Here is a 23,450-nt window from a genome sequence, read left to right on the forward strand (position 1 = left end):
GCTACTGGTCTGGCAAAAGTAGATTAGATACACTGGCATTTTTAAATCGCTGACTTCCAATAACCCACAGTAGCCAGGAGATTGTGAGCTCTAACTAAAGATTTGGCCCCTGTAGAAGGGAGATTTTAACAAAGCACAGTTGCCAATTCTGACTAGAGAAAAACAAAATGATTCACGTTTGCATCCCACTAAGCTACAATAATTCAACAAACAGAAAAAAAGACTTACCAAAAACTCCATTTTGTAAATTAGGAAATCAAGACTCTTGCCAAGGCCCACAAAGCACATGGGAGGCTCAGTTTGGATTCCGACCGGAGGCTAACTCAGAGACAATGCTTTCTACAGTTACTTGGGGTTTTTTAAAAATAGTATCCAAAAGTATGTGTTCAGGGACCTGTAAATCCACTTCAAAATTTCTTTCCAGTCTTGAAGCTTTCATCTCAAGCATGATTTTAAAAATACATAAGCATAGACTCAAGTGTCTGAAATATCATTTTAGAAGGCCACTTCTAGATCACCAGCACTTTTTATTTTGCTTTTTGGTGTTGGGAACTAGGCTTGAGCTCAGTGCCTGGGCACCTTAGCTTTTGTGTGTAGGCTGGTGTTCTACCACTTGAGCTTTTTGCTGAAGATAGAGAGTCTCATAGAATTTTTCTATCCTAGCTGGCTTCTAACCATGATCCTCAGATCTCAGCATCCTGCTTAGCTAGCACGCAGCAAGCTCATATCCAGCAAAAGGAAAGCATAGAAAGCCAGAGCATGGAAAGCTCAATGTGAGAAAAACCAAACTACAAGTGATCAAAGTACTTGGAAGCCAGCCCAGAAGAGGGATTACTTTTGAGGGAAGGAGCTTGGACCTGAGTTTGAAGGGTTACCCCTAGCAGGAAAGTTTTTGCATCTTAAATCACTCCAGAATCTAGCACATAGATCTTCACTTCCCCTAGCACACAGACATTTCCCACGCATTGGCCAACATCATAGCTTCGGTAAGTTACTGTGTGGTTATAACTTCACTTCCCAGAGTCTGGAGGACCTTGAGACATCCCTTCAGGAGGAGTTAACACCCTAGAACTGGATATGCTCTCTAGCTCGGTTATTTCATTCATGTTCCATTCATGTTCTGTGATTGTAAATGCCAGTCTGCCCAAAATGTGAAAGCGATGGGCATATTCAGAGTTTCCATGAACAGTTAATAAGTACAAAATGATGCCACTCCCACCTCCAATACTAATGCCTATTTTTACACTAAGATTTTTTTTTAAAAGCTAAGTCTTTGTTGCCAGTCCTGGGGCGTGGACTCACGGCCTGAGCACTGTCCCTGGCTTCTTTTTGCTGTAGGCTAGTACTCTACCTCTTGATCTACAGTGCCACTTCCGGCTTTTTTCTATCTATGTGGTGCTGAGGAATCGAACCCAGGGCTTCAGGTATACGAGGCGAGCACTTTACCATTAGGCCATATTCCCAGCCCCTACACTAAGATTTTTATACATTATTCTGGTAAATCCTCAAACCAATGAAGCATCACTGCAACTTTGTAAATGAAAAAGCAGGAGGTAAGAAGTTTGACAAGAAATATACTCCCTACCTTATGTATGTAACTGTAACCCCCTCTGTACATCACCTTGACAATAAAAAAAATTTTTTAAGGTAGAAACAGGGAATTAAGTCAGCTACTCAAGGACTGCAACAGACACTTCACATTGAGGGAGTATCAATCTTTAAGACAAAGTAAGTACTGAGTGAGAGTGATGCTCAATAAATGCTATCCTTCTATCCAAGTCCTCCTATGAAATGTCCCTATCAACTTGCTACTTAAAATGCAAGGATAGTTCTGCTTTTTACTATATAACCTGGGTATTTGGGCCCTATGAATGTGCATTACTGTTCCCCATCCACAAACACGTTCCTTCCTTGCTCCTGATCTTTCTGAGTCCCACTCAGGTCCCCTCCTCCTATTCCAGAAGCAGTTCCATTTCTTTCTGTACCCAGAGCTCTTACCTTCTCACAACTCATTGCGTGGGTCACGTAACTCCATATAAGGGCATAATGTGCACTTTTAGTCTCCCTGGTCTGCGAATTCCTTGTAGGCCAGGTTTGAGTACTGATTTATTCCCCCACAAAAGGGAGAGGATATATTCTCTATAAACATCTATCAAAATTGATTTGAACGCAGGCACAACCTGCTCAAATATCTACATTTCTCATAAGCCCCAAGTTACTATATCCCATTACTCCCTTCTAGCTAGAGAAAGGCTAGCTAGAGACAGAAAGCTCCATCAGAGCTGTTCACAAACTGAAATCACAGGCCTACTTTCCCGCTCTGGGTAGCTTCATTGCCTCTGGTCCTTGTAGGGTGTCATTCAATGCTGTGGAGGTTACATCTAGTCTTTTCTCTTGGGTTAGAAATATGTGCAAGGCTAATCCCTAGCCTTTACGAAATGAAGAGCTCTTCAAAGTCATAGTAGGATAAACAAAATATAAAACTTTACCATCCTAACTACTTCTAAGTGGTTACGTTTCAAAGTAGTTTCTGTATTCCACCATAGACTCTGGGTGTTATTACTAGCCTCACTTTCCATGTAACCACTCTGTGTGGTTAAGATAATAAACTAATGTTACTGAACTGACATTAAGAATTACATCACTGTGCCACTGTAACCACCATACATGTCCAGAGTGCTTTCATATAGTAAAACCAAAACTCTATATACTCATTACTCAACAGTTCTCCACTGCTACCATGGGAATAATCACCTCATTTATGTTTTTCTACTTTATTTAGTACAATGTCTCCAAAATACCTGTGTTGTAGCTAGTCTGCTTATAAGTCAGTGTTTTATTTTTCAAGAATGACTATACTCTGTATGTATATATATATATATGTATAATATGCTGTATGTACATATTACTGAATTTCATTTTATCCATCATATGGATTACTTTCAAATGAAGAGGATTTTTGTTCATTTGTTTTGTTGTTGTTGTTGTTGCTGCTGCTGCTATTGGGTTTGAACTCAGGGCCTTGTGCTCTTGCTTGGCTTTTCCATTCAAGGGTAGCATTCTACCATGTAAGCCACACCTCCACTTCCAGTTTTTGCTGGCTCACTATAGACAAGAGCCTAACAAACTTTTCTGCCAGGACTGTCTTTGAATTGTGACCCTCAGATCTTAAATCTCTAAGTAGCTAGGACTGCAAGAATGAGCCTTCAGTGCCTGGCTCCAAGTGAGGAGTTTTAATCTAAAGATACTGAGATGTAGTTTAGGAGAATAGCTGAGGATTAAAATAATCTCTTTAACACTGTGAATGCAATCAAAGACTGAATTCAGTAATTAGGAATAGAAAGCTGCTAAAACTAATTTCCTCCTGGTATACAGATCAGGAATTTAAATATTTATAGTTTCATTGCCCTGGCTGCCTCAGAGGGCCTAGAAAGAAGGCTGAACTTACCACACCCCTACAGTCACCTTCTCCTTTGTTCTCTCTCAACTACTTCATCAGCTTCAGAGGCGGTTACTACACCATCCTGTGCAGGGCCCAGTAACTACAAATCTTTACTGTCTGTACATATTCTCAGTCCTTGCCACCTCACTGTTAGTAGCCCATCTACCTAAAAGCCTTCCTCTCTTGGCTTACTTATAGGCAGGGACACCTTTCCAGGAAGTCTTTTGTTGTTGTTGTTGTTCTTCATGGACCCAGAACTTGGGTGCTGAGCACATGACTGTTTGATGAATTGCTGAATTAAACTGTATTTCTGCTGGGTGCCAGTAGCTCATGCATGCAATCTTAGCTGTTCAGGAGGCTGAGATATGAGGATTGTGGTTCAAAGGTAGCCTGGGCAGGAAAGTCTGTGGCATTGTTCAATTAATCACAGAATACTCCAAAATACTCCAAAACAAAACAACAAAAAAGAAAAAAAGAAAACCCAGAAGTGGAGCTGTGGCTCAAATGGAAGGGAGGGAGGGAAGGAGGAAGGGACTATCCCCAGGAAATCCCTAGAGGTGGAACTCTGGGGTCATGTTTTCAAGGTGACTGTTACAGTCTCCACATTTGAAGTCTCCTCATGGAGTTGCACAGACCTTAGCATTAAGTCCTATGGCCAGTACTGGCAGTCATCACCTCACTGTCCTGCCAGGAAATCAGGAGGCAGGGAAAACAGCCTTGGCCCTCTTGTTCCATAACTCAGTTTCGCAGCCATGTAGCCATGGTGTCTGGACACAAGAAAAGGTACAGTTCTAGCTACACTACCTGGGTCTAGCTACCTTCCCTCCAGGTGTGGAACAACTTTTTACTCAAAAAATTCCTATAAGGGTAGGGTGTGTGGTACAGAGATGACTTTGAACATGTTGGAGCCAGGAGCAATTCCTAGCTCCAATAACAGGCCTTGCTTGAACATCTTGAACAACCTCTTCATCAGAATCCCCTTTTATCCTCTTACATTCCAGAGGGCAGGAAAGGCCAATTGGGCAATGACTTTCATACCTATTTCTTTAAGCTTTTCTTCAAGAAGCTGTTTGGTTGTGGTTGAAGGTGTTAGAATGAGGGTAGCTTCTGAGAGCTGCTGCTTTCTCTCGTCCACAGTGGGACTAACAGAGCCTTTGTAGCGAGCTGGGCCTTGAACACCTCACCTCTTCTCTGTAAACACAATTGGTGCACTAAGCAGATCTTTGGGGTTTACTTTTTGGAAAATTTAAAGGCTAATTTCGTGGCAATAAAGTGTTTTTGTTCTTCCCAAATTCTGATGTTGTGATTTTAACCCCTAATGTAGTGGTATGAGGAGGCGGCAGGCCCTGAGGGAACGAATAGATTGGAATCAGCACAAATGAGATTGGCCACCTTCCAAAGAGAGGTCCCCAGGGGCTTCTTCCACTCTTCCACCTTGTGAGGTCAAAGTGAGGCAGCATCCACAATGAAAAAGAGGGTGCTCTGTAGACATCTAATTTGCATGTGCTTTGATCTTAGACTTCTCAGTCCCCAGAGCTATGAGAAATCAGGGTTGTTCAAAGCCACCCATTTATGGTACTTTGTTATTACTGCCTGAAGGAACTGTAAGGCATCAACCAAGGGATCAAATCACTGAAGGTTATCTACTAAGTTTAAATTTCTTTAAACTCTGAAGATTACCCGGTAGTCTAAAAATAGTAAAAGTAATAAATGCTTGAGTTTTAAAGAGTTAAACTGTAGGATAATGACAAATACTGTGGAAGTTCAAAATCATCTCTCACTTTAGCATCTGAAAATGACTGCCTTTTTGATTATACAATAGACGAAAGATTAGATCTAGCTCTGTTAAAGTGAGGTGAAGTCCTAATCCACAGAAAATTTCTGTGAGGTGGTGGGAAGAACAGAGCTTTACTCAGAAGGCTTGGTGTTTAGTCCTGTTCTGCTACTTATGCTTAGAAACAAGAATATTTAAAATATACAATACATATATATTTAAATATCACATATACTGTATATATAGTATATGTATTACTGTCGTATATACTATATAGTATAGTATATAATATATGCTACTATACCATTACATATAGTGTACTACATAATATTTCATCTGTAAATACATATAAATATCATATATATTGTTCAAGTTGAGTATCCCTAATTGGAAAATCTGAAATGCTTTAAAATTCAAAACATTTTTGAAGGGGGGAGGTGCACTAAGGCTTGCACTCATGTCTCTGAACTCTCATTCACTCTTCCCACAACTGCTTCTGGCCTTTTCTGGCCAATTTGAGATAAAGAGTCTTGCAGTTTTGACCACCTAGGCTGGTTTTCAACTTCCACCCTCAGATCTCAGTCTCCTGATTATTAACATGAACCACTGGCATCCAATCAAAATTCATAACTTTTTGACTGTCATGTCAATGGTCGGAAAGTTTCAGATTTCAGAGCACTTTGGACTTCATTATTTTCAGACCAGGGATGCTCAATCCGTGCTCTATATGTGTAAGTCTCAACCTCCGTTCTCTGGTAAAGGAATAAAATACAAATACTATATTGACAAGTGCTTTTTTGTTGTTTTGTTTTTGCGCTGGTCCTGGGGCTTGAATTTTGGACCTGGGCACTGTCCTTGAGCTTTTTCTGCTCAAAATTCGTGCTGTACTACTTGAGCCACAGGCTCTACATCTGGCTGCTCTATGATAATTAACCAGAGATTGAGTCTCACAGTTTTTCCTGCCCAGGCTGGCTTTGAGTTGCGATCCTCAGCCTTCTGCCTTCTGAGGTGCTAGGGTTGCAGGCATGAGCCACTGGCACCTGGCTCAGCACCTTTGTATACACAATGTATACACATACACCTTTGTATACACAATGATAAATACCACATATGGTAGGTAAGTGGGATAGACATACTTTTTTCTTATTCTTGTTGCTAAGCACAACTAAAAATTTTATTACACACACACACACACACACACACACACACAATCTAAAAGGGGAACAGAAGGCAGACTGGTCAGAAAACCTGGGATCTGAGTCAAAGAGCACAGTGGTGAGTTCCACAGGTTTATTTTGTTTGTTTTGTTTTTTGCCTCATGCTCCAGACTTGGAACTAAAGAAGCCAGTACAATAAAAACACCAATAAGTTACAGAAGAAAACAAAAAGTCCCAACAAAAGTTTCCTCTTTGGAGCCAAAGGAAAGAGCAAGACAGTTTAGAAAGACATGACAATTGTTCTACCTGGGCAGACATAACAGAAACAAAACAAAACTCTGATCCAACCCCGCCCACTGAAGCTAAGACTAGGCTGTCACAAGGCTGGGTGATGCCTGGCTTAGAGTAATGCCAAAGAAAAGCATTCACTACTGAGCACTCGTCACTAAAGTGACCTACCCTGCAGAGTCAGCAGAGACCAAAAGGAAGAAGATGGAACTCCTGTCACTCCTCTCAAAGGTGTTGATAGAAACCAAGTAGGAAACCTGGTGTTCTTCCCTTGTCTTACGATGTTATTCCAGAAATTTAGATGAAATTTAAGGTTCAAATAACACTCAGAGTTTCAAGACGTAATATAGAAATAACCAAGATTTAGTAGAAAATCATTCATTGTACCAAGAACTAAAAAGATCTCAAATGAAAACAATTAACAGATGCTAACTCTGATGTGAGAGAATTATCTGACTAAGATTTTAACATAGTCATAGTAAAAATGCAGTAATGAGTAGTAATAAATATGCTTAAAGCAATGAGAAAAACACAAAACCTAAAGAAATGGAAGGAAGGCCTTAGACATACAAAGATTTTTTTTTTTTTGCCAGTCCTGGGGCTTGGACTCAGGGCCTGAGCACTGTCCCTGGCTTCTTTTTGCTCAAGGCTAGCACTCTGCCACTTGAGCCACAGCGCCACTTCTGGCCATTTTCTGTATATGTGGTGCTGGGGAATCGAACCCAGGACCTCATGTATATGAGGCAGGCACTCTTGCCACTAGGCCATATCCCCAGCATACAAAGATATTTTTAAAAGGCCAATGGCAATTCTAAAAATGAAAAACACAATAACCCAAAGTTCAGCATGTGAGAACAAGTGAGCTAGAAGAGCAATGGAAATGACCCAATAAAGTGGAATGAGCTACTTGGGGAGGCTGGGATAGGGAGGATCACAGTTTGAGGCCATCCTAGGAGGAAAATTTGTGAGACCAATTTTTAACTGATAACTAGGCACAGTAGAAGGTGCCTACTATCCTAGCTATGATAAGAAGTCTAAAATAGGCAGACTGTGGTTCAGCAGTACATGTGGACAGGAAGTAGCCCTCGGAGTCAGGCAATGGTGGCTCACGCCCATAATCCTTGCCAAGCACCAGTTCTCAGGGCAGAGGTTTGAAATCAACCCAAGGAAAACACATTTGAGAGACTCATCGCTAATTAATCAGCAAGAAAAAAAAAGCCAGAAGTGAAGATGAAACTCAAATGGTAGAGTTCCAGCTTTGGGTAAAAAAAATAATAATAATAATGATAATAAGCAAGAATACAAGAGCATAAGGCCTTGAGTTTGAGCCCAAGTACTAGCATTAAAAAAAAAGTACAGCACAAAAAAATACAAATTAAGAAAAGAAAGAAAGAAAAAGAAAAGACTCAATATGTGTCATGCAGATAAAATAGAATGAATATAATGACCAATAGCTAAGGGACCTGAAGACCTTAGCAAAAGACCTAACTTTGTGTTACTGGGTTTTTAGAAAAACAGAAGGGCAAACCTGAAAATGTGCTCAAGAAATAATGGCTGAAATTTCCCCAAATTTGATGAGAAGAAACACCTGTAATCCCAGCTACTTGGAAGGCAGAAATAGGAAGAGCATGGCTTGAGGCCAATCTTGGGGAAAAGTTGGGAAGACCCTATCTCAAAAACAAGCCAGGCATGGTAAGTACTGTAATACAAGCTGGAAGAGAGAGAGGGGGGGGGAAGAGAGAGAGAGAGAGAGAGAGAGAGAGAGAGAGAGAGAGAGAGAGAGAGAGAGAGAGAGAAACTGAATTCCAAGGCCAGCTTCAGTAAAAGCATGAGACTCAATATGAAAAGAAAACTGAACCAGAAGGGCTGAGGACATGGCTCAAGTGGCAGAATACTCGCCTATCAGTTTGGAACTCTAGTTCTATAAAAAATGAATGGATGAATGATACCAAAAAGACACAAAAGCTATATATCCATATATCTAGTGAATCTAGATAGGATAAACCCAAAGTAATTCTTGTTGATACAGAGCACAAACTTCTGGAACTAAAGACAAAAACCACTAAAGTATCAAGATCAAATTGCATACTTGAGAAAAACAAGAGTTTCACTTATGTTTTTTCAGAAAAACAAAGTCATGAAGAAATGGGCCGATATTTTTCAGGAGCAGAAAAGGTAATTATTCTATGTACAGTAGAAAATTTTCATCAGAAAGAAAGGGAAATTCAGACCACCGATTTCATGCTTCAAAATCAGTGAATACACAGCTGGTTCTTTAAAGGTATCAATGAATTTGACAACCTTCTAGCAAGATTGACAAAGAGAAGACCTAAGTTAGAGATAAGTTAGGGTAGTAGGCTTCCACTACAGACTCCACAGGCATTGGAAGACAAGAAGGAATACTATAACAATTCTACAGTCATGTTTGACAGTTTGCATGAAATGCAACCAACTTCCCCCCAAGCACAAAGCTACTGTCATTCCTAATATTTATAGATAACTGAATAGCTCTATAACTATTGAAGATATTAAGTTTATCCATTTATTGTGTCAGTACCAAGGTTTGAACTCGGGGCCTCATGCTTTTGCAAAGCTTTTTTCAGTCATGGCTGGTATTCTATCACTTGAGCCATTCCTCCAGTCCAGCCTTTTTTTAAATTTAGGATAGAAAGTTTTCTGCCAAGGTTGGCTTCAAACGAAGATCTTCAGATCGTAGTCCTCAGAGTAGCTAGAATTACAGGTGTGAGCCACCAGTGCCAGAGGAGACTGAATTTATAATTTTAACAGATTCCTTAAAAGACATTACTGAGCCTAAATAAGTTGTACTTAGAGAATTCTACAATATGTTCATGTAATTACACCAATTCAACATAATCTTCCAGAAAACAGGAGATTTCTGAAGAACACACCAAATCTTTTTTGAAGCTTCTTTGATGCCAAAAACAGAGATAGTACCGAAAAATCTATAGGATAATATCCTCCAGGAAAAAATCTTAACCAAATAACAGAGGCAAAAGCTGTTAACAAAATATTAGCCCAAAGAATCCTTCAATATGTAGAAGCTATATACTATCATCAGTTCATTGTACGTGTTCAAGGACTTATTACAGTATTTGAAAATCAGTACAACCATCATATTAACAGAGCCTTTGACAAAATTTAATACCCATTCATGACAAAAGCTCTCAGAAAGAGGGTAGTTTCCTCTATTGATAAAGAGGATTTACAAAAATGCAACAGCTTGTTCTGTGCTTAATGGTGAAACAATTGAATTCTACTTGTAGCCTTGCACTTATGGTAACAGACAGAATAATTCTCCTTAAGGTTAAGGCTGAGATAAGGACTGAAAGAATACCTGTTTCATAGCTGACAAGAAGATCTAGCCAGCTGGGCACTGGTGGCTCACGCCTGTCATCCTAGCTACTTAGGAGGCTGAGATCTGAGGACCACTGTTCAAAACCAGCCCAAGCAGGGAAGCCTGTGAGACTTTCATCTCCAATTAACCACAAGAAAATTGGAAGTGGCACTGTGGCTCAAAGTGGTAGAGAGCTACTTTTGAGCAGAAGAGCTCAACAGTGCCCAAGCCCCCAAGTTCAAGCCCCAAGACCAATAACAACAACAACAAAAAGAGCTAGCCAACAGAGTAAGCCAGTTTAAGTAGGTGGAGGAAACATATAGTTTCACCCTGACTGGCATATCATACAGTGAATTTATAAAGCAAAATTTTACACGAGACTTCATAAATTTGTACAAATTTCATGTGCCAACTAAAAAAATAAGTAGAATCACTCTACCAAATTTCAAGGCTTTTCAGATAGCTGTAGTTAGACTGGATGGTACTGGCAGATTTGCAGCACGAGAACCTGGAAATAGACTCACAAACATGCCCAACTCATTTCTTACGAAGATGAGAAAATAAGATATTTAAGCCATAAATGGTGCTCAGTTGAGGGTCCACTGCTCCACCCCAAACAAAACAAAACAAAAAAACCCTCAATTCTAAGCTTGCGTTTTATATAGAAAATTAACAAAGAATATCTTAAAGGAACACTAAAAATGTTTTGACAAAAAGGCAGGAGAAAAATCTTTGTGACCTAAAACAAGGGAAAATCGAGTACACGTGAGAAGAGAGAAATGAAGCCTAGTTTAGCTTTGGGCATGGTGTTGACTAGAAGACATTCAAATAGACTTGACAAATCAAGTGCAATCTGTAAGGGGAAAAAAAAAAATCAATAACCTAGACTTCATCCAAGTTAAAATTAGTACTAGGTCAAAGACTGTAAAGTGATGATGAGACAAGCTATGGACTTGTAGAAATCATTTGCAAACTACACACTCGGCAAAGGACTAGCATCCTGAACGTACAAAAAATTCTTAAAAAACAAACAATCCATATAGAAAATGGGTAAAAAAAAAAACACACCTTGAAAAGCAGATGGTGAATAATAGTATGAAAAGATGTTCAACACTGCTGGTCATAGCAGCAATACAAATTAAAACTGATGGGTGAATAAACAGGAATATTCACTCTGTACCAGGGAATATTACTGAGTAATAAATGATAATGTAATACTGATGTAACAACTTAGAGAACTGTTACAAGAAAATCACAATTGTGAAAGGTTACATGTTGTGTGAATCTTTCGAAGTAAAATGACAAGATGATGAAAATGGAGAAGGGATCAGTGATTGCCGAGGGTTGGGGATGCGGTGGTGTGAGGTAGCAGAGGATAGGAGTACACAAGGGCACATAAGGGATCCTACAGTGGTGGAAATGTTCTATGTCCTCGGTTATTATCAATACCTAATTATGACACTGTACGATAGTTTTAGATGGTATCACCATTAGGGAAAACTGCATTTACAAGGCACATAGCTATGTCTTTATTATTTCTTACAATTAGATGTATAAGCTACAATTCTCTCAAGATTACATGTTTAATTTAAAAATCTCTCAGGCTTTGGAATAAGGCTACAAGACTTGGGGCAGTTACTTTCTTCCTTCAGGGCTAACACAACTAAAAGATATTCTAGGCCTTGACCAGAAAGAGGCTCAACAGAAGGCAAGAAAAGAGGTAATCAGTCTAAAAAGTCCCAGCTTTGACGTATCCAAATATATAGGTGACAGCCCTAGCAGGTTTGCGTGAAAGGTCAGAGGTGTGATATTGGGAGTCAACACTGAGTAGGAGATGGATGTGAGGATCATTTACTGAGCAAAGTAGTTAAAAGGATAGAAGAGCTTAGCTTTGGGTGTGGTGTGTTTGTGTAGACTGTGAGACAGGTCAGATAAAGATGCACAGGAAACCGTTGGATATGAAAGTCTAGAGTTGAGAAAACAATTCTGGGAGGAACACTTAACTTGATAATGACCAGTATGCAAATGAATCCCAGTCAGAACAGCTGGGAATATTGTCAAGGGGAGAAGCTACACTACCACTGTCACTATCAAGTCCAAGTTTTAAGGTATGTTGAAAGGTCAGTCTCCAGTGGCCAGAAACTGAGGATCAGGTATAAATGGGAACACTCAAAAGGAAGATGTTTTGAGAGACTTGAGTGGTAAACTGTGACCAATAAGAGAAGACACTAGTAAGAATGAGGAGTGAAAAACCATCCTCTGGATGATGACCTGGGTCCCACTGATGCCTTTTTGAGAATAGCTTGGAGAAAAAGAAAAAGATAAAGGAGGTTCAACCTGCCAGTGCCTGTGGTTCAAACATGTAATCCTAGCTACTTGGGAGGCTAAGAGTTGAGGATCACAGTTCGAAGCCAGCCTGGGCAGGAAAGTCCACAAGTCTCTTGCCTCCAATAAACTACTCAGAAAAAGCTCGAGGTGGTGCTGCGGCTCACGTGGTAGAGCACTAGCCTTGAGCAAAAGCAGCTCAGGGATGGCGTCCAGGCCCAGATTTCATGGGACAGGGAGCTCTCAGGCCCAGAGTTCAAGGGACAGTGCCCAGGCCCAGATGGACATTAAACAAAAAGGTTCAGCTTGCAGCTGACTGAGGAGAAGCTGTGAGACGTGAAGACAAGTAAGGTATGTATAAACCACCATTAACAAGTTCATCCCTGAAGAAAAGGAGAAAGCAAGGCTAGTGTAGAAGGGGAGAGCGTGACACCAAAGGAGATCTTGTTAAGTTATGTTTAAACGTTCATGGGAGGAAGAGGTTTCGAGAAGAAGCGGAAGATTAATCAAACAAATGGGAGGAGCTGAGTGGTGGGAAGAGCGGAGTTAGGTCAGGTGGCAGGTATGTACTCTAAGGACATGGAAAAAGGAAAGGCACCATGGAAATACAGGGTGGAAGTGGAAATGTCACATAGCATGTGCCACATGGCCATTCCCTGGTTATCTTGATTTTCTTTGTGAAGGAGAAAACTGAAAGGATGAATAACTTTTATTTCCTGGGATTGAGAAAATAAAAACTACTGTTTCCCTCATGTAGCAGCTCATGAGAACCAAGAACTCATCTTTCCTCAAGACAGACAACAAGGGAGCAGTACCATCACCAAATCGTTTCCCCTAAATTTTTAACAATGAAAGCAACAGAAAACTATAGTGTATGTTGTAAAATGTCTTTTTCCTCCAGAAAATCTGGTTTAAGCTTTACATGCATGTACCAGCTTCCAATGCAACCATCGTATATGATGCCCAAAGGCATTTCTGGTCAAATGGTTGGACAGTTGAATGGTCCATTGTGGGTCTCTCTTTCTCCCTTCCTTCTCCCCTTTACTTCCCCCTCCCTTTCTCACATACTTGGTAGATCTTTAACACTTATCAGAAAAGGTGATTTTTAAAGCCCTAAAAATAAATTTCTGAAATTTTCCATACCTTCTTCCAACTTGTTTCCCCTCTCTCAAAATTAAATCATAGTAGATTCTCTCTCTCTCTCTCTCTCTCCTTTCTTTCTGCTTTAATTGTAATGTATTTCATAAGCTACTTTCCCCCCCCTACCTCAGATGCTTGGTTCATTCTTGAAATAAAGATTCATCAGTCTGAAACACCTCAGCCTATTATGTCTACCAAAAGCAGCAACTGTTTAGAGTAACAACGGGATTAGGAAATACTTTTTTTTTTTTTAACGTTGGTTCTAATGAATGTAGGCCTCCAACAAATTGAAGAAAATGGCAGAATTCAAACTCCGGTAAGGAAACTTTTTAATGAAAAGTAGACTAACGGCAGACTGTTTCTCTAGAGTTCGGGGGTTCAGAGGAGTGGTGATGTCAACCAGAGGTGCTGGCCTTCCACACACCAGTCACACCAGTGGGACACATACTCCAGCTGTGTCTAGTTGAGTCAGATGCCTTACGGGCTGGAGCCGCAGGGAATGTGTGAGCGGCTGAGATCATCCCGTGACCCTAGGGTGTTCCGTTTAAATGGGTGGAAAGGGGGCTCGACACAAAAGCCTCCCCAGTTGTTCATTTTGACCTAAAGTTGTTCCCTAACAACAGTACAAAGGAAAATGGCTCATAAAAGGTAGTGAGAGTTGTAGTTAGCACAGAAGCGGCTATCAACTTTTTTTGTGTGTGTGCAAGCGGTTTCAAAACCAAGTTTCAAGATTCTAACTTGAAAATTGAGCGCTGCTTAACAAAAAGGATTTATTTATTGTCAAAGTGATGTACCGAGGGCTTCGTTTCATAGGTCAAGCAGTGAACACGTGCCTTATCAAAACCTGTTACCTCTCCCTTCGTTTCCCCCCCCCACCTTCCCTCCCCCCTCCACCGTTCCCTCCCCCCCCCCACTTGTACAGTTGGTTTACAGCATATGGTTTTGTAAGCATAAGGTTCGCCTCTCACCCTTTCTTTGTCCCTCCGTTCCGGGGTTCCCCTTCCCTTCCTAACTTGCGACAAACGTCTCCATGCAATGCCCAGGGTACTGGCTGTCATGGTATCCAGTTCCATACAGTATTCTGGAAACCATTCGGGACAAAGTCTGGTTTTTTTTTTTTTATTTGTTTTTTTTCTTTAAATAGGAATCAAATGCTAACCAGCGAATCATTCCTCTCTTGATCCTAATAACGTTCACTGTGATGAGAAGAAGAAAAAGACCCTCTAAGTCCTCACAGCACGCAGGCTCCATCCGCACCCCCGGAAAAGCAGCTCTGGGCCGGGATCAACACGCTTCCCCCCCCACAGGTTCAGCCTGGGTGCGGGGTCAGGGGTGGTGTGCTGACTCCCCCCCCAGCCGACGCTCGGAGCCCCGAGCCCGGTTCCCCGGCCCCCCGCTCACGCTCCCCAACCACGGCACTTCCTTTGAAAAGCAGAAGGTCACTTCCTCGCCCCGGAGGCCGGCGGGGCCTGGCGCCCGACCCGGGGAGCCGGGGCAGGAAGGCCCGGGGGGCTCGGCACCCCCTCCCCCGCGGCGCCCGGGGCGGCCGGCCGGGGGGGGGGGGGGAAGGGGCCGGGCCCGCCCCGCCCCGCGGAGCCCCCGGGACGCGGGGCGGCGGCGAGGCCGAGGCTCGCGCCCGGGCTGAGGGGGGGTGGGGATCCCCCCCGAGTTCAGCACCCCGAGTCCCTGGGACGAGGACACCCCGCCCCCCCCCCCGGGGGAGAGGGGGAGCCGGGGACCCGAGCCGCGGGCGGCGCCCCGCACGCCTCACCCCGCCCCCGGGAGGGGCCGCCCGCGCCGCCGGGTCCGCGAGCCCGGCCCCGGCCTCCGGGTCCGCACAGCCCCCGGGCGCGGGCCGGTCCCCGCGCCCCGAACTGCAGTGTCACCGCCGCGCGTGTGCGTGTGCGTGTGCGCGGGCCGCGCGGGATAAAGGCGCCCCGCCGGGGGGACAAACAAATGAGTCACCTCACGCCGGGCCGCCCGCGCCGCCGACGCGGGGACGGAAGGGACGCGGGGGGCCGGGGGGGGCGGGGCGGGGGGCGCGGCGCCTCGTCCTCCGCGGGCCCCGGCCCCGCGCGCCCTCGGCCTCCGCCCCGGCCCCGCCGACACCCGGGGACAAACTTCCCCGGGGTGTGGGGCGGCTCCGAGGCCGGCGCCCCCCGCGCCCCGCGCGCCCCGCCCCGCCCTCGGCGGCGCACCTGTGACAGGTGTGCCGGCGCCCCGCGCGCCCCGGCCGGCCGCGCCCTCCCGGCCGCCCGGCCCCTCCCCGGCCCCCCGGCCCCCCGGACCCCCGCCCGCACTCACGTAGCGCCTCAACTTCTTCTCGGGGGGCGATTTCCTCAGCCAGCCGGCGCACACCACGTCGCCGCCGCTGCTCATGCTGCCGGCCGCCCGCACGCGCGCTCCACCGGGGCGCGGACGCCGGCAGCCGGGGCGGGCGGCCGCCGGCGCGCGGGCGGGGGGCGGGGGGGGGGCGGCGGGGAGGGCGGCGGGGAGGGGCCGGGCGGCCCCCGGCGACACGGGCGGAGGCGCGCGGCTCCGAGTCCGCCCGGCGTGCGCGCGCGCGCGCGCTCCCGCCTCGCCCTCGCCCTCGCGGCGGCCGGCCCGGCGGGGACGCCCCAGCGGGGGGGCGGGGCTGGGGCGGGGGCGGGGCTGGAGCGGGGGGCGGGGCTGGGGCGGGGGCGGGGCTGGGGTGAGGGGCGGGGCTGGGGGCGGCGCGCTCGCCACGCCCACCGCCGGCGAGGCCCAGGCCCGGCCCGGGCGGCGCGGACGCGGGGCCCGGGCGCCCCGAGACCCTCACTCCGCACGCGGGTCGCTCCGAGGGCGAGGCCCGGGTCCCCCGCCGCGGGCTCGCGGCCCTCCCCCCCCCACCCGGCCCCGGGAGCGAGTCGCAGGTGTCCGCGCGTCAGGTTCCGGCCGGAGTGAGCGGCCTGCTGCTCCCCCGGCCGGGGCGGCACGAGCTCCCCCAGCGCCTCGGAGGAAGGGGGCCGGGAACGCGAGCCGCCCGCACCTCGGGGCGCAGGGCGGGGGGGGGCACGCGCGGCTTCCACCCCTCCCCACCCCTCCCCACCCCGGGCCGCCGGGGGGAGCGCACGGAGCCCCGCGCACCTGCCCTCTCTGAACCGGGAACCCTGCTTCCATGTCCTTTAGCGCCCCAGGGCCCCGCACGGCCCGGAGACGACGTCCGGCGGCTTCCTCACCCCGCACCCCGCACCCCGCACCGTCCCGGGGAAACCAGAGGAGAGGGAGACTGCGGAACCGAACCCGAGGCCAGAGCCACTGCGCCCTGAAGGGGCTCCCCACCATCCCCGGGAAGGGGGGGGGCCGCCCAGCAGGCACGAAGCTCTGGGTTCGAATCCCCAGCACCACATATACAGAAAACGGCCAGAAGCGGCACTGTGGCTCAGGTGGCGGAGTGCTAGCCTTGAGCAAAAAGAAGCCAGGGACGGTGCTCAGGGCTGAGTCCGAGCCCCAGGACTGGCTCAGTCAATCCTCCACCCACCGCAGAGTCCTCGGCCTCCTCACCCCCTGTGCACCGCACAGCCTCATGGGAACTGCCTGGCAGTGCGCCCCTAACTCCGGCCAGCCGGGGTGGGGGGTGGGGGTCGGAGGAGTCCTGCCCTCGTGCCAGCAGCAGCCCTACTTCATCCTTGGGGCGCCTCGGAGGAAAGCTGTCTTGGCTCATCCGCCCCCCCCCCCCGCGTCCCCCTGCAGCTGGTCGTCCTCAGCCGTCGGACGTCCTTTGTCCCGCGGATGGGTCGGGGTAGGGCGAGCTCAGTCCTTCCAGCCCCCCCCGCCCCCCCCCGCGCTCGCTGGGCCTTTCTGGGCGCCCTGGGAGGCGGGGGGACGAGCCGCTACCCTTCCCCGGCGTCCCCGGTGTACCGAGGATCGGTCTCCGTGGTGGGCGGGCGGAACTCGAGGGAGAGCCGCGACCCGGCGCCGCCCCCCCCCCCCCCGGCCGTCGGATGTCGGGATCCTCACGCCACCGACGGGAGGGCCAGCAGCCAGAATGAGGGCCGCCTGGAGCGTCTGGCCCCGAAGCCCGTCGGGCTGACGTCCCTCGGGTGGGCTCGGATCCCGCTGGGGTCGGGGACCCGAGGCGGGTGGGCGCGCGAGGGCCGTGGGGAGGAGGGCTGTGACTCGACGCACCGCCCGGGCCGTGGGGTGCAGCTCTGGGCGCGTTGCAGAGGGGGGCGGGTGGGCTTTGGGGAGCCCCCCCCACTCACTCCCCCCTAGGTTGAGGGGAGCGCTCTCCTCAGGCCCTCGGGCCCCACACTCCACCCCCCCCCTCCCTCGGTTACCCCACGGGCCGCACCCAGGGAGCTGGCACTGCTGTCAAGGTCCCTGGCTCCAGGCTGGGGTTGGGGCCGAGCCTGGAACAAGCCGAGCCGTGCGTGGACAGAGCGTTCCGGTCTGGACCTTCACGGAGTCCTCCCCCCACCCCCCCACCCCCCCCGCCCCCCCTCTCTCCTTGGAAAAACTGGAAAACAAATTATGTGAATGATTTCTATTCGTGAAGGTGGGCGCCATCTATCGGAAACACCCGGCCCGACAGCCCCCCCACCCCCCCCACCCCCCCACCCCCCCACCCCCCGAGCGCGGCCAGGACCTGGATCACTAGCCTGTAATTTAGGCCAATTGTGATTCAAGACCACGGGTGTTTCCTGAGGGGAATTCGTGACCAGCTCCAAGAATCCTCCGGGACAATAATTCTCCATTACCAACTGGGAGGGCGCACGGTGCAGATTGGAGAACTGCACACCTGGGGGAGGGGGGCAGGACGGGGGTCCCCGCTGCCCTGCTCCCCGCGCCTCCTCTCCCTCTCCTCACAAAGCCTGGGGTTTCCAGGCTGCGGGGCTGGCCTTGACTGTGGTCACCGACAGCCCGCATCCGCGGCTGACTCCGACTTGGGGATCTGCGGCTGTGGCAGGTGCACGGCCGGCGGGCCGCTCCCAGAGCCGGGCCTGGGAAGGCTGGAGGGGCGGGCGACCCTCGCCCCAGGCCCGACGGGCGTCCCAGGCTGGACCGGGGGGTGGCATGGATGTTTAGGTTCTGGTCCTTCTGCCTCGTCTCCCCTTCCGTTAAGTTGACGGGTTCCTTTCACAGGCGAGGGCTGCTCCCAAAGTCGGTGTGACCAGCTGGGCCACCTCAGCCGGCGACCCTGGCCTTTCGGACATAACGCGGGTGCTGTGCCTTCTGGGTGGTTTGAGGCCACTTTATTCTGCCCGTCACATTATCCTCTAACTCAGCTCATGGCGCCTGGCCGAGGATGAGATCTGGAAGGGGGCAGAGAGGGAAGGTTAAAGATCTAATTAGTGAGCCAATGCCACAGCGACACTCACAAGACAATATGTTGGAAATGAACTGTACAGTTTGGGGTGGGGGGGGAGCTGGGATAGGAAAAGTAGGAGAAAAATGAGGGGGGGACAAGTTTGATAAGAGATGTACTCACACAAAAGATGTACTCGTGACCGTACACATATACCTACAGCCCCTCGGTACATCACCTTGACAATAAAGTTAAATTTTAGAAAGACCTACTTGGATTTCCTCCCAGGAGGCGGTTAACAGTCTGAGAGTTACTTGACACTATATACCGAGGGGGATGCATTTTGGAAATAAATTTCTTTAAGAGGTTGAAGCACATCCACCTCTTCAATTTCTCCTTTGTCACTGTTCAGAACCAGAGCTACCTGCTGCGGCAGCGAGACTCCCAGAACCCTGATGAGAATGGGGACATCGCTGGGTAGCGGCTGCTGCAAACCCAGAGACAGTTTCCCAAGAACACATTGTCAAGGTCCGCGTGAAGGCACCCTAGCGTTCCAAACCAAAGGCTCCGTCCACGCTCTGCAGTGAACTCCTACATGGAATTGTGTGTGTGTGTGTGTGTTCACGCACGTGTGCTAGAAGTAGGTCTTGAACTCAGGGTCTGTGTCTTAGCTTTCTGGCTCAAAGCTGGAACTCTGCCACTTGAGCTTCAGCTCTACATCTGGCTTTTTGGTGGTTAATTTGAAACAAGAGTCTCACTGACTTTCCTGCCCAGGCTGTCTTCAAACTCAGCTTCCTGAATAATTAGGATTACAGATATGAGCCACCAGCACCCAGCTGATTAAGATCTTGAGCATGGGTTAAGGCCCTTTGCTCCAGAGCGTCCCATCCCAACTTTATTGCTAATGTTTCCTTGTCAAGGAACTGAGTTCCTCCTTGAGGGAAGGAATGTACCTTCCTCATTTCTGTAGCCCGAAAGCTCCCGAGCAATGGGCCAGACACATGCTAGGTGGAAAGAGTCATTCTATATTTGTTGAGAGAAAAAGAAATCAGACTTCAAAGGCTAATGGGCCGGAGTAACCCATCTTGAGTGATCCTACCATTAGAACAGTACTTGAAAAAAACAAGGTATAAGCAGCTGGAGCAGTTATGACATACATAGCCAATGTCTTCCGTGGAGGGGCTGAGCAGCTGGAGGGAGTCCCAGGAGGCTGTAAGATCAGGGGTATATCTGTGGCTGTAAGGTGTATACCTAGGGGTGCAGTACCTAACATAGCCCTGCTAATGGCTTTCAAATTGTGAGGAGTTTAAAGCTCAATGGTTCCTTTGACCTTCTGACCCCTAGGCACCATAGAGCTAACTCTAGTGAACGTTGGTTTCCAGTCCCTGACACTGTGGTACAAATGTCTCAGATTCCCACTTCTCTGGAGCTGAGAAAGGAGACACTGTGGTTTCTCGACCTCTGGCTTCCCCAGGAGTCTTGCAAAGGTTCTAGCACTGAAGCCTTTATACCCTGACACAACACTAGCAACGCTCCTGTCTCAAAGCGGTTTCATCCAACAGATGACTGGAAATGCCATTTCCTCCTGCACTGGCTGGGTGCACCGTGGCCTCGAAGGTTTGGCATTTGTTTCACAGGTGATCCAAAGGTCTCGGGAGGTCATCTATTTCTCCCATTGGTACCCAAGATGACTGACCATAGCTAGTGAAGTGCAAACTGCCTTTCTGGTGGTGCTAGGAGGCTGATTCATAGTATATAGCAGTTTTTGTGGCATAATTATTCTATCTTATTCCCCATGACCATCTTCAAGCTATCAACTTAATGTTACACGATACAGTCAAGACACATGCAACAGTTTGTTAGTATTTCCAATAATTCCAACAATTGTTGGTATTTCCAATATGAAGACACAACAGACATAAAGGATGCCAACAGCAAGAGAGAACAGGGCAATGAAAGTAATTAGCAACTGCTACGTTTGGGGGCATTCCCTTTGTTTTCAACAACTTTAATTTCAAGTTTATATGATTTAATTTTTGAGATATTATTTAAATACCACGAGTCATCATTTTAAAGTACACAATCCAGTCATTTCTAGTACATTCATGAATTTGGTATACTCACGTGTAACAATCACTGATATCCAGCACATTTTCAGTACCTATCACTCACTCACGCCCCTAATCCCATATGCTGACAACCATGAATCTACTTTTTGTCCCCATGGAATTGCCAATTCTGGTTATTTCATATAACCAGAGTCAAACAATATGTGGGCTCTTATGTCTGTCTTCTTTCACTCTGTATATTCTCAAGATCTGTACGTGTTGTAGCACTTGTTTCTTACCATTATTTTTAACACTACATTGTTTATTATGTGAATTTTTTTTACAATACAATCATGAAATACAGAAATGCAATATATGGATACAGCTAAATGCAGAATGGTGACCTTTTTTTCTCGAAGAGGCCATGATTACCAGTTCTATTAAAATAAGACACTGAGTAAAGAGGTAGAATTGGGCTTGTCGTTAGCTCCACAATTTGCCTAGAAATGACCTATAAATACATCTCCTTCCTGCTACGTACCATAAAGTGTAAATGGGGAGTTAAAGGAAAGTTTCCTGGTTGGGTCCAACCATATGTTATCACTCTTTTTTAAATGGCTGAATAACATTCCATTAAATGGACATACCATACTTTATCCACTCATCAACCCATGGATGTACCAGCTGTTTATTGGCTTTGGCTGTTAGTGAATGGTGAATATATGTTAGTGAACATATGTGATGAGTTTTTGTCTGAACATGTTTTCAGTTCTCCTGTGGTGGTTGGTATGTACTTGGGAGTGAAAATGCTGACTCATACAGTAACTCTTCAACTTTTTTGAAACAGTTATGTAACCTTGGCCTTGTCTTTTTTTTTTTTTTTTGACCTGTACTGGGGCTTGAGCTCAGGGCTTTACCCTCTTTCTTGGCTTTTTGGCTCACAGCTGGTGTTTTTACCACTTCTGGCTTTTTGCCTGGGCTGGTTTATCTTAGGGCTGGCTTCACCTCAGATCTCAGCCTCCCGAGGAAGCTAGGACTATAGGCATAAGCCACTGGCACTAGCTGTGTTCATCTTCGTCAGGAATTGCTGGACTATTTTCCACAGTGACTGTACCATTTCACATTCCTACCTAGTGTGTGAAGGTTCCAATCTGTCTAGATCTTCAATATTTGTTTTCCTTTTATACATTTAATTTTGGTGTTATTTTTAAACAACCCACTTATGAAATACTTCACAACTCAAGAATCTACTCCCACAGGCTGGCTGAGCCAGCTCTAGCACACCACTCAGTGGACCAAAGAGAATCTACTTCCCTCCAGTTCTTTGTTTTGCTGACAAGAGCACACTCAACAGATTCCAATTTAACTTCTTATGCTTTTTACAGAAAATTGTACATTAAAAAAAGTCTCCACTTCCCTTCTTTTTGGGAGGCGTGAACGTGATTTTTTTGACTGCTGGGAAAATCACAAAAATTTCCAACTTCCATTGAGTACTCTAAGCTAAAGAGGGTGCTCTCTCCCATGCCTATGTTAGGAAACAACAAGTAAATAGATAAATAAATAAATAAATGCAAAAAAATCTATCTTCCTGACACCCAGATGCATCTTCTGCCATGAGCTCTCGGGCAGTTGCTTCCACAGGGCAAACAGCTGTGGTCTGTTTCAACACAATTTGATGTAATCAGGGTTAATTTTGATGATGTAGAAACTCTGAAGACTGTTTTTTAACTGGATTATTGTTGGGTCAACAATCATGTGGTATTACATTTAGTGGCTAAAACAAAAGCCAGAATTAAAACAGCTCCCTCTCAGCCCCCTTCTAAATGCCAGCACCACGGGGATTAGAAGTTATGAGGCACAGTTAACACAATTAACTGAAAAAGGAGACTAGTTGCAGTCAAATTAACTTGCAAGCATCTCCCAGGCCCAGTGTCAGCTCAAAAGAGCTGAACACGTATGTTGATTTCTTTTCCTAGAGTGGTCAGAAAATAGGTAGAAGCCTTGAAATTTTAATATTTTCCTAATGTTCTAGGAAAAAGTCCTAAGATTTTTTCCTCTTACTATTTTCCTGATCTAGACAAATGACTTTAGCAGTTGACAGTTTCTATTTTTACAACTGATTGAGTGCTACATTTGCAGTGTGGCATACCATAGTAAAGAGAATGTGGCTCACATTTGGACGGTTTCTGAAGGACAGGTCTTTATCTTACTTCCAGAGGATTGGCCATGTTGTTTGCAGCTGGGCCAATAGCAAAGTCTGGTTTACTCTAGGCACACACGTTTGTTTAGTCTCTTCCAGTTCATATTTCTGGCTGGTCTGAGACACAACTAAGGCCCATGAAAGGCCATTCTTGAAATGGTTCTGGAAAACAGAATCTTCAAGAATAGATGTTTTGGGAAGCTGTCAAATGCATTGGTTCTTCAAAACCTCTCTAATCCAACCATATAGTTCCAAGAGGGTCTGATATGTATCCAGTTTCTTCTATAAATAAGCTTCTGTTTATTTATTCTAGCTTCCTTTGATTTAGGATATTAAGAAAACTTGAAGACCAGAGTAATGACTTAACCTCCTACTCTATCTTACTTTATCAGAAACTCCTCATGGAAACAATTTCCTGATTAACATGTTCTGGGATATCATAGGGGTGTGAC

At 46.8% G+C, this 23,450-nt stretch overlaps 1 protein-coding gene across 2 annotated transcripts in view; it reads right to left on the minus strand.

The window, feature by feature from the left end:
* Gab2 (GRB2 associated binding protein 2) overlaps positions 1 to 15,938 on the minus strand; it is a 130,330-nt gene extending 114,392 nt beyond the window's left edge. Inside the window, exon 1 of one of the 2 annotated variants that reach the window (XM_048361212.1) lies at positions 15,786 to 15,938. In XM_048361212.1, coding sequence (XP_048217169.1) covers positions 15,786 to 15,860 — 75 coding nt within the window. In that variant the 5' untranslated portion in view covers positions 15,861 to 15,938. The remainder of the gene's footprint in view (positions 1 to 15,785) is intronic. The other variant, XM_048361211.1, reaches the window with a different exon arrangement.
* Positions 15,939 to 23,450: the final 7,512 nt, after the last annotated feature.

Source organism: Perognathus longimembris, chromosome 13 (genome assembly GCF_023159225.1).
Source record: "Perognathus longimembris pacificus isolate PPM17 chromosome 13, ASM2315922v1, whole genome shotgun sequence".
Lineage (NCBI taxonomy): Eukaryota > Metazoa > Chordata > Mammalia > Rodentia > Heteromyidae > Perognathus > Perognathus longimembris.